At 36.0% G+C, this 11,722-nt stretch overlaps 1 protein-coding gene across 1 annotated transcript in view; it reads right to left on the minus strand.

Annotated features, from left to right (window-relative positions):
* Positions 1–11,303, minus strand: part of CFH (complement factor H) — a 76,118-nt gene extending 64,815 nt beyond the window's left edge. Inside the window, exons 1-5 of the mRNA XM_051797709.1 lie at positions 11,098–11,303; positions 7,187–7,372; positions 5,275–5,380; positions 3,861–3,937; positions 1,886–2,080 (exon numbers count right to left, since the gene is read on the minus strand). Coding sequence (XP_051653669.1) covers positions 1,886–2,080; positions 3,861–3,937; positions 5,275–5,380; positions 7,187–7,372; positions 11,098–11,158 — 625 coding nt within the window. The 5' untranslated portion in view covers positions 11,159–11,303. The remainder of the gene's footprint in view (positions 1–1,885; positions 2,081–3,860; positions 3,938–5,274; positions 5,381–7,186; positions 7,373–11,097) is intronic.
* Positions 11,304–11,722: the final 419 nt, after the last annotated feature.

Below are 11,722 nucleotides of genomic sequence, written 5' to 3' on the forward strand. Positions count from 1 at the left end.
TCAGAAACTACATTAGCTGAAATTTAGGATTTTCCTTTTTTCAGATAATTTGTTTGTAGTTTCCAGAAAACCTAGTGTGCTCCCATAGCCAGAAGATTATTAATTAAATCGTTACATCAAAAGGAAAAAAGAATGAAAGGATCTGGAAAACTGACACTAGAATGCTTAACTACCTATGAAAGAACATCAGCAATGCCAGCTCCTTGCCAAACCCAATAAAACCACCAAGATCTTGCAGTTTCCTAAAACTGAGTTCAGAAAACCAGAAAATATTCAAGACTTTGCTTCCTCGGTCACAGAGCAGAACACCCAAGAGTTCTCTTGGATTCCTTTTCTGAATTTACTTTGTATTTAGGATGAAATATAGCTCATTGGAACTGTCATTGTTTAATGAAATTCACTAGATTCTGCAAATGTTACAAGCACACATGTTTCATTCCACTTTTGATCTGGGATTATGCTATAAATGATAATAAATGGGGATTTCAAAGCAGCAAAATGCAGCGCTGAAATTGTGAACAAACCATACATATATCTGCCATGTTGATAGACATACTCTGCTCTTCTAAATACATGCTTCCTGATCAGATAACATATAAATAATATAAGAAGCTTGATAGTCTGAGTATTTAAGTGTTTGTTACCATAATCTTCCTGAGATTCATTCTTACATACTGATAATCCAATCCCATACAATCTCTGTCCTCAAACTGGAAGGAATAACTCCATCCACCTGTACAAGCTGCAGGCAGGGCAGTGTGGGGTCCACTGGTTGAAAAGTAGTTTTGCAGGAAAAAAAAAGATCCTGATGGACAAGTTCAAGAGGGGCCAGAAATGTGCCTTTGCAGCAAACGAAGAAAACAGTATCCTGGGTTCCACTGGGGAGTGTGTTGCCAGCAGATCAAAAGAGGTGATGCTTTCCCTCTACATCTCCCCAGGTCCAAACTCCTCATATTGGAGCAAATCCAGTGAAGATAATTAAGGAATTGGAAAAATTGACAGATTAAAAGAGATTTAAGAGAGTCTAGAAAAAAGAAGGTTTGGGGTGAGCAAGGAAGGGTTCTTTTTATATATGTAAATTCTTGACTTTTGTGGGGAGGCAGAAGTAAAGATGATGGAGCCAGACCTCTCTCACTGGCAGCCAGCCATACTAGGAGAAGGGGCAATGAATTGAAACATGGGTATGAATTGAAATACAGGAAATACCACTTAAATATTTTTACTAAAGGGTGTTCAAACACTGTAATGGGTTACCCAGAGAGGCTGTGGAGTCTCTGTTGCTGGAGATATTCAAAAGCTGACTGAACATACTCTTGAGCAACTCACCCTAGCTAATTGCTCTTCAGAGGTCCCTTCCAGCCTTGCCTCTTCTGTGATTCTGTGGTTCTGTAAAAACTAAACATGAACCTTCTAACTTGTAAAAACACCTTAGCGTGAAGAAAGAAAAAACCCATCAGGACTTTTTTTGTATTCTATATACCCTAAGATTAAAAATCCTACTTGTTTATTTTTGGTTCACATAGATTCAAAATCATTTCTAGTTACTTTGGTTAAATTAACACTGAAGTGATTGAATTTCTGGTAGACATATCAAAGTTATTTTCAAAGAATTTGACTGCAGTCTGGCAAAACATTCAGCTTGTAGTGAAAATGTGGAACAAACAGATGGTCTATTATGATTATATTAGCATCCAATATTATCACATTTCTCTTTCTTATCCTACTTCTTCTTCATATATGCAACAGAGATTGTTTACAGACGAACTATGTTTAATTGCTGTGAAATAAAGTAAAAGCTTTGTAGCTTCCCATGTGGTAACCAGTCCTTAGGAGTCTGTGAGAATAAAGCTTCTTAATTACACATTGTAAGTAGTGTCCTTTTTACCTTGGCACTGAGGCACATCATTACTCCATCTTCCATTAGATGAGCAAATTATTTCTTTAGCTCCAACAAGCTTGTATTTTGCATTACATTCAAAATTTACAACTTGGCCAAAGGCATATTCTTGGTCTAGCTCAAATGCACCAGCCATAATTATTCTTCCATTTTCTGGTGCCTGTACAGGTAAACACTTTACCACTGGAATAATAAAACAAAACAAAAGGAAAGGAAAAAAAGAAGTAATTTTGAGATCTAGTCTGTAAAATAAATTAACACACAAAAAAGTGAAAATACAGAAAACTCACTGTAATTTCCTTACACATTTAAAAAATATACTCTTTAGTTTTGCATTCAGATACCGTTTTCAGCAGATATAATACAACCGCCTAAGGAAAAAGACAGACTGACACAGGAAGAAGCTTATAGATGGTCTCTCATCATCCTCTTGTCTGCCCTTGAAGGCTAAAGACAGAGCACTCACTAAACTACATGGCCTCCTGGGGTCTCACACCCAATCTAAATTATACTATAAGCTCGTGCATTCTATGGATGGTCAGATGAGCCTTGACTGTCACACGGGGCCATTAAAATTTGTCAGAATTGGTTGACTTAGTTTAGAGCTGTGCCAAACTGAATTTGCTATAGACAGATATCTGGAAGAGTGCTGCATTACAGGCTGACTAGAACAGTTCAGCTATTAACTAAAATCCTAGCTAAGGTTATCAGAGAAATTATATTACTAAAGTAAACAAACACAGTGTCAGCCACTAATTTAGACCTCTAGCATCTCCCAATTTTGTACCTGCAGAAAAAAGGAAGAGTCAACATATGTCATCAAATATTTTGTATTGAGGGGGAAAATTACTATCAAAACTCAATCTTAAACGTTCACATAGACATCCCTGAGCAGGTAAAAAAGTGGCTTGTGTTTTGTCTACCAGAGCTCCCACTTCTCTCTGACAGCATTCACCATCTTGTAAGTCATCTGCCTTTTTTGTGAGTCCATATTCTGTCTTCTAGGTTCCTCACATTTTGGACATTATACAAATACTTTCTTTCATAGGCAATCGTATTTCAGTGACAAGTCAACCATGAAAGAAATATTTATCTTAGGAGGACTTTAAAATTGCAGTATCTTGGTGACACATGACAAAAAAAGTTGGAAACCCTTGCTCTATACTGTGCAGATAGACCTGTATGACTAATTTTGAGGATGCTCAAAATCCATTACACTAAATGGGACGTATCTAAATCCAAGGAAATGTCAGAACACAGACAACAAACTCTAGACAAGAGAAAGATATCTACCTTCTTTTAGGATTCTTTACTTAGAGACCTTTTCCTGACATCAGAGAAAATGTCATTGCTGCCCACATATATTAAAAATAGACCAATTAAAAATTATATCATCAAACATCAGGGAAGCATCATCTGAGCCATCCAGTCTTTTAAGTCTTGATGTCTGAGTCTCCCTTGCTCTCACTCTAACTGACTGAACATCTTTCACAGTATGCTAATAACAGGGAGAAGACCTTGTAATAAAATCTGAGTGGTTAGCATATTCACAAGGGTGGAGGAGGGAACTAGCTAGAAACACACATGCCTTCACACTCCTTTGAAGCACAGCATCCCAAATATCTTTTGCAGCCATGTTTTACAGGCAGCTACTCTATCAGGGCCTTTAGGTGAGGCAGAGCTTTAAATCATTTTGGAAGTAACAGGACTCCATTTCGTGAATGGTTTTTAACAAAAGCTTCTTGGACCAAACTGGTTGAGCAGTCATTGTAAGGGTTTCACTGCTGCCTAACTTGAATTTATATGTATGTGAATTAATACCTGTAAATGATCACAGACTAGCTCTAGATAGTTTCAGACCGATAAAAAGGCAGTCTGATAGAGAATTAAGTGCAATCGAATAAGTAAATTTAAAAAAAAAAAATAAATAAATGAATTAAACAGAGAATAAAACTCCATTTACCTTCACAGTGAGGGATATCATTGCTCCATCCATCTGCCTGACATTCACGGTAATTTCTTTGGCTGAGCATCTGGTAACTTACCCAACAAAAAGTAAACAATGCTAAAATACAGTTTCATTATGTGACAGAAACAACAGTGCTGCTGTTCTTGAAGCAAAGGAAGTAGGTGTCAGATGTTCCAGCACAGAACAATCAAAATGTGACAAAACAGAGTAGTTTTTTGATCTGCATGTCTCCTATTTGTTTTCCCTTAATTGCATATGTGAAAATATAAAATAAAATCAGAAAGTAGAAAAGAATTAGTAAGAAGGCTTCTTCATTACAGAGATAGCAAGCTCTGGCTACATAATAAATAATCTAGGGGCAATTTGCACAGTCAGTAGCAAGGAGAATAAAGCTCCTGTTCCTTCTCTTCTAGTATGGCTGAAAGCCATGTGACAGCATCCACATAGGACTTAATCCAAACCATATGTGTCATGTTTTTATGAGGAAGTATTATCTTAAGTTTGAGGGCAATATGGCCACAATGCCATGGCTTCTGCTTGGTCTGAAAGGCAGTCAGAGGAAGTATAGATAGTCTGAAATGACAGTGAGGAATGGAAGTTAAAGGATTAAGGAGAATATTGATTATGGAGCTCTCTTTGTGAAACTCAGACTAGATTCCAGTAATATAACAACAGTAAAATCATGGCTAAACCACAGTACCATGCTGAGAGCTGATTTGTGTTTCAAGAGGAAAGAACCCAATCACAGGCACACTTAATTAAGCACAATACCATGTATTCAACTTGCTGCAGTTTTCATTGGAGAAGGTAAATAGAGGTGGAAGGGAGAAGAATTTCTTTCAAGCGTTCAGTGCAGACACACTAGTGAGTCTACCAGAAATGTCTTCCTTCAAACATTTTTTACAATACATTTTACTTCATAATGTAAAAAATGATTGAAGTAGGACTGGCGAGTTGTGGTTCTGAAGAGGAGATTGTTATATGGCCTAATGACTTCTCTAACACAACTGCATCCTGGCTACCTACTGACAGCACAGACTCCAGCATACTGACCTGCACTTCCATCTGAACTGGCTGGCTCATGGAGTCATGATGCAGCTTTACAGACAGGCCACTATTTTTGTTTGCTACTCAACAGCCGTGATTTCAAGTTAGATAAAGCCTTACGTATTTTAGACACTTTGGATGAAGCATCAAGTGCATGAGTTCAGTTACTCCAGTAGCACCAGACAAGAGAACGAGTTATCTTTAGTATTTACTGTAATGGCAGAAATTCAAATTCAACCATAAGCAAGTATTGAATATCAGTAAGATGCTTTACAGCTGCATTACAGAGAACAAATCTATAACTGACACTATAATTAACACCTTATGTTAATTGCCATACATTGAATTAAACAAATATTACCCATCATTACATCTGTACTCAACTCTGGCACCAAATACAAATTCACTTCCAGCAGTAAGTTCAAAGGAACCAAATTGAGTATCTCCAGGATGCCCACAGGGTTTATCTGGTAAAAAAAAAAGAAAAGAAGATGATGATGATGAAGAGGAAAAAAAAAATGTACTTACACCATACATAGGAATGTGAAAATGTAAAAGACAGCATTTTTTCAGTAACTAGTAGTGAGTACAGGCCTTTCAAAAATTCAAAAATGCTCAGCATTAGTTTCATTAGTGCCCCCCTTTTTTATCACTATTTTCAATGAGAACATATTGGAGTATGCATGTGCTTCTTTAAAAAAAACCAAACCCAACCCCAAAATTAGCTGGTTTTATACCTTTAAAAAGGCTGCGTGCATCTTAGGCTTTGTGACAAATTTATGGCACAGTTTTATGCAATTTGTGACATAAACTTGTCCAAAACTTCCATTAGAGAATCCATCCATGATTGGAAATGAAATCTGATGGGGAATGTGCTAAGGAAAGAGAGGTGATCTAAAGTCACCGGAGTATTTTGATCCTTAGTGCTTTTTGCTCCAAGTTCCCCATAGGGCATTCTTAACTCTTTACCCTGGATTCCCAAAAGAGTGGCAGAGATGAACATACCATCCCTCTCATTCATCCCCTTTTGATGCTATAATATGAACTGCTAAATAAACTGCACAGTTAAAACCTATCAGCCCTTCTCTGAAGTCTTTCCTGGTCCCTGTTGATCAAGGCAATTTCATTTCTTAGGGCATATCAACATCCTTGGTTTTTTTCCAACCAAGAGGTGTTTCAGTAGGCCCTACATCCACTACAGTGGAATTCAGAGAAAATGGAAAACTCATGATCAGTTTTTCTGTCTACTGTGGCTTATCCTGGAAAAGGAATGTGTTCCCTTAGTCTGTGGCAGAGCATCCCTTCTCTCTTCCCACCCACCTTGCCTGTGGCAGTAGCTGCTCACTGGGTGGCAGTATTTGCTAAAACATGATACTTAAAACTACACCAAATTTTGTATAAGTTCATGTTCACTGAGTAGTTAAACAAAGAAATCTAAAAGTTGAGACGGTGACTAAATAAAAAATGTAAAAAAAATGCAGCAACTTTCTTAATTAACTCTTACTTATGATTTGTATCAATCTCTGTTTGAATGACACCTGGAACTTAAATTTATATTATTAAATCAAACATTTACATTCTACTATCAAAAATTTTGTATGTTAGATAAGCAAGAAAAACTCCTCATGTTTCTAAAATTCCTTTGTGTTTAAAACTCAGGTATTACAGAAAAGAAGTATCTGCTGACTAATAATAATAAACTTCAATTTCTTCAGTAATGAATTCTATATGAGGTTGTGAGATACTTCTAAACTCTTAGCACAGTAAACTAGAGACAAAAAATAGAAGCTCTCATCCTAATTGTGAATTACAGATTAAAAGAAAAGGCAGGGAAAAATAATACCCCACTTTCAAGAAATTATATCACTTATAGAACTAGTTGAATAAACTGTCTCTTGACTGCATCCAGAAGCTAGGATAGTGCTTTCTTCTGCTTAGACTGTAAGTTTCATCAGTATTAGACATTTAGTAAAATATTGGAAGCAAGATTCTAAGAATTCAATAACTGATCTTAATAACATAAATTGGGTTGATAAGGCTGGCCTAGGGTAAGATCTTCTCTCAAGAAAAAAAAAAAAATCTTTTGATCTCAAGAAAAGGAACTTCAAAAAATGTTTCCTTATGCATACATACTTTTTAGGAGGATATTTTAAAGATGGCAGAAATAAGTAAGTTACAGGTAAAGACACAATGGCAATTTCACATTGACATCACTGGCAAGGAATGTGATCTGTCAGGTCAAATGTTTGCTTGTATTTTGCATAAATACTTACTTTTGCATTCTATCACTGGGGGCTGCTGCTGCCATGCCCCATCAACGCACTTAAACATAATTCGTCCAGGTTTTATATATCCAGGCCGACAACCGTATGTTGCTTGAGTACCATGTGGATAGGGAGGTTTGTCCCATACTTTAGTAGGCACTTCCTTAACCCTCCTGGGAGGAGGTTCTTCACAAGCTAAAAATTTTAAATAAAAATATTGGTGACTGAAGCACATGCTACAAACACCAAAACAATTTTACAATAGAAAATGTAGCACAAAATCCCGGGGACATTTGTGATCAAACCAACATAGGTTGTCTATTTAATCACCACAAAATAGGAAACTGCCAAGAATCCACATTTTGTAGGAATATGAATAGACCTTTAGAAGGACATGAAAATAGCCAAGCAAGTGCCAAGAAACCACACCGGACTGTGATGATTCAAAAACAGATTTTAGTTACAAAGACTGAGATGAGATTAGTGCCCTGGTTCTAACCACAGACACCTCCTACCCTTCCATCTGCAGAAGCTGCTCCATGCCTGTCCTTCCACTGTCACAGAGAACAACTCCATGCACAACTCCAGGTAGAGTTTCTTTTCAAACTGTTTTCTTCTCCAACCACCACCATCTTTACTGACATTAATTTCATGTGTCATTTGATCAAATTCTCTCAAATCTCCTCTCACCTTTACATTGCCTAAACTTTCTCTCCAGGCTCAGATCACCCGATATTCCAAAACTTCTTTTCTCTTGTCCATGAGATTATGAATTACAACAAATGAGCCTGAATCAATTTAATTAAGGAATTCCTCAACAGCTTGAGAATGAGAAAAGCCAGACTAAAGCAGAAAGAAACAAATGTTGGGAAGCTGTTAATGAAAGACTAAATGACTTTGTTAAGAAACAATTTTTTTAGTTGTTTATAATTATTGAACTAATTTCAGTGACTAATTTTCAGTGCCTGGGTGACTGAAACGTACTCATTTGGAAGGCTGAAGCTTTACCCAGAGTAACAGAGCCTGAACAGTCTAGCCAATTAGACTCAATGAAGTCTGGTTTCCATCTGAACATGAAAGGTGAGAATTCATCAGGAATAAATAAAAGAACCACTGAGAAATGGAGCCTTGGAAAAGAAATGAAATCTCTGTATAGAAAATAAATGGGAGAAGAATTCTCCAGCAGGGAAGGAAGTTCTTGGTGAGTACATTCATTATGCAGCAGAGACCTGGCACAGAAGTCCTCTCTCCAGTTAGCTGTAAGGCCAAAGGTTTGAGAAAGCAGCAGTCTCACTGAAGCTTTCCTACAGGTTGTCCAGGTGCTTCTTGAAAACAGGACTACAGGAAAAATAACTAGAATCCTTTTTCATGTGAGGGATGCAGAGTTACAGCTTCCTGAATTACACTGCACAGATCCCAACCACAGAGTAGGTAGCCTGGATTTGTGACACAAAGTGAGCAGGAAAAACACTCATTCTTCCACATCAAAATGTGGAAAGTGAATTATACTCGAGTTGTGCAAAGACACACCCTTGAGCACTCCCTATTTCAGTCAATGGAGTACCTACCAAATTAGAGGCATAATTTTATAGAATTGTGTAAAAATCAGGAAAAAAAGATTTGTTACAAGAAAAACATGTATAATTTTAAATGTTCTGTATGGCATTTTGATAATATAAAGAAAATAATGGTAATTGTGTGATCTGATAACTTTAGTTTGGCTGTTTCAAGTAGCCAGAGGACTTAGACAAGTTTTGGCAATACTGCTGAGGTGCTAAAGGAAGAGTGTGCCCCCATGTTCATGTTTTTTCCCATTACTTTAATTAGTTTGCTCCCTCCTCTGAATAATTACATCTGAATAAAAATTATTGCTTCTATGCACTAGAGGGTACTACCCTACCATAAAAAAGAAGTAGGGACTTATACTTAGCAAGATCAAGACACATTTGCTTTCTAACAACAGTTTTGTAAAATGCAGGAATAAGCAAAATGAACAGGAATCCTCTAGCTAATTCTGTCTTTGAAACGAGTTAAAAATGCTTAGTTTACCCAAACAGTTCTTTGTAATGATGAGCAAAGGAATTTTTCTAATTCCACTTACTTTTCATTAGACCTTGTTTGAATTAGCACTTTCACTTTGCAAGCTGAGAAAGCACACTGCAATGTAAGATTTAAAAAAATAGGCTACTGAGTGCAGGGAGAGCTTCTCTACTCTGTTCCTCCTTTACTGCCGAGTTGTATTATATTTTTTGATTGTCTGTTGTGCAGAATGGGGCCACAACTCCTCCGTGCTTACATTTAAAAAAAAAAACAGCATGAAAGATAATCTTAGTTTCTTCATCATTACTAAGAAATGCTTCCATTTGGGTTTTATATCAACTCTCTCTGTTCTTTCGCACTCCTGCCCTGATATTGATGGCATGTGATACCATCAAGTCTCAGATTATACTTATTTATTTACTACTACAGCTAGTAATAATATTTTTAAAGGCAGTTTCTTAGTAGCTTGAGATGAAGAATTTTTCTGACAGGATGTACTTCAAAACTATATGAATTACATCATGCACTCACCATATGTACTCACCAACACTGGGAGGGTTTTATTTCTAGATTTGAAAGCATTAAATGCATACCTTCAAATCCTTCAGCGAGAGACAAGGAGATCTGGAATAATTCACTCAGGATTTGCATGTGACTTGACCTCAGTTACAAATAGCTCAAGCTGCTTTCTTATCATCATTATGCTGGTAGCAACTTCCACAAAGTCAAGCACAAGCTACAAATCCAAGTAGAAGTGTTTTTCTGTCCTTGTGCAAAAATTGAGCTCTTGGAACAACTCACACAGACTTCCAATATGGAGCTGGAACTAAGAATCCTGCATGACCCATGGTAATAATTGTCCTGGATAAATCAAATTTTGCTACATTCACACTGTTTTGTAATCTCCCTAGCATAAATAAAGCACTGTGAAAACATAGTGCAAATTAGGGAAAATTTTTAGTTCAAGTTCCAGGACTTTTCTGGACTTCTTTGCAAACAAATTAGACTTTATTAGTTGCTTTGAGGCAGTATTTATTATAAGAATATTTAATTAAGATAAGCTATTCCTTTAATTTCCTGATTTTTTTTCAATTTTTCAAAGTAAAATCTATTGGATTGTTTTGATTAATAAGGTCCTCATAGCTTTCACCCAAAATTAAAAACAAGTTGAACCAAGCAAAGACACACTAGCTCAAAACCACACAGCACCCTTTCCTCAACAGTGTGTGCAAAGCAAAAAGAAAAATTAAATTACTGAGGACAGATTAAACAATATAAACACAAATAAAGAAAAATAAATTCAATAGAGAAACTAAAAGCATCAGAGGCTTGTGAAAAGATATACAGTATATTAGCTACCTATTTAAACATGTACAAAAGCATACTTGTATACATCTATCTCATTTCATAGACTAAAAACAGTCTATCAGTCAAGAGATATTTTATAAGCTTTTCAGTCAATTTAGTAATGATTTCTCTTTCTTACATCATCTCACAGATTATTCCAGACAGAAATAAATGCACATTTATGGAATATTTTTTATCTTATTCTACTAATTGTTTACTGGCTTTAGAAGTTAGAATAATTAACAAACATAATTTAAAAAAATTAGTCATCTGGCTCTAGTTTATAGTGATTCTAACGTTTAAAATTTGAGCATCAGATTAATAACAGCAGTAGTTATCCAAATAAATAGGTGAAGTAATACCTATGATAAGATATGAAATACTAAATGTGTTAAATACTGCCAGAAGAAATCTCAGTCACTGTTGTCAGAAGTTCATTAGAAAGGTTACAATGCCTCTGCATATTGTTTTAAATACCATTTTCACATACACTTTAAGAAAGAGCTCTGATTTTTTTCTACATTAAAGCTTACCTCTTTGTGCAGTACAACACATCCAACACAAGAGCAGAGCTGCATAGCCCAGGAACAACATTCTAGAGATTCAGAAACTCATCCAAACACATTCAGTATTGGACCCTACTTATTTTGAGTACTCTGTGTTATTTCCACTCCTGTTTTACTCACTAACTGCTCTGGAGACTGACCTTGCAAACCATTTATACTCTGATTTCAGCAGTCACTTCCCCTAAACCTCTTGCAACACACAAGTATTTTTTTTTTCCACCTCTCTCTAAACCTTGCTAAATGAATAAATAAATAAAAGCCTGGCAACTTAGGTTGGCACGTTCCTTTCCTGTGATCTGCCTGTATTTTCATCATGCTTTTTTTTTCCCCTTTTTTTTCCTTCAGATTTATCCCCTACATACTCATATAAGGTTATTTTTTGGTATCTAAAAGCAGTTGAACAAATAAATTATTTTGTGGTTCTTTGTGTGTTGTTTGCTTAGCTAGAAAACAGAGTCATCTTAAGTGTGTGTAAAAATGAACTTCTCTACACATATAATTCAAGATCTATGTTAAAAACAATCAAAATAAAAGGCAGACAAAAATATAAAGTGGCTTACTGGTCACTCACTCTTTCTTATATAAAATAACC

Source organism: Manacus candei, unplaced genomic scaffold, assembly GCF_025592945.1.
Source record: "Manacus candei isolate 608988 ecotype Guabito, Panama unplaced genomic scaffold, ASM2559294v1 h1tg000005l, whole genome shotgun sequence".
NCBI classification, from domain to species: Eukaryota; Metazoa; Chordata; class Aves; order Passeriformes; family Pipridae; genus Manacus; species Manacus candei.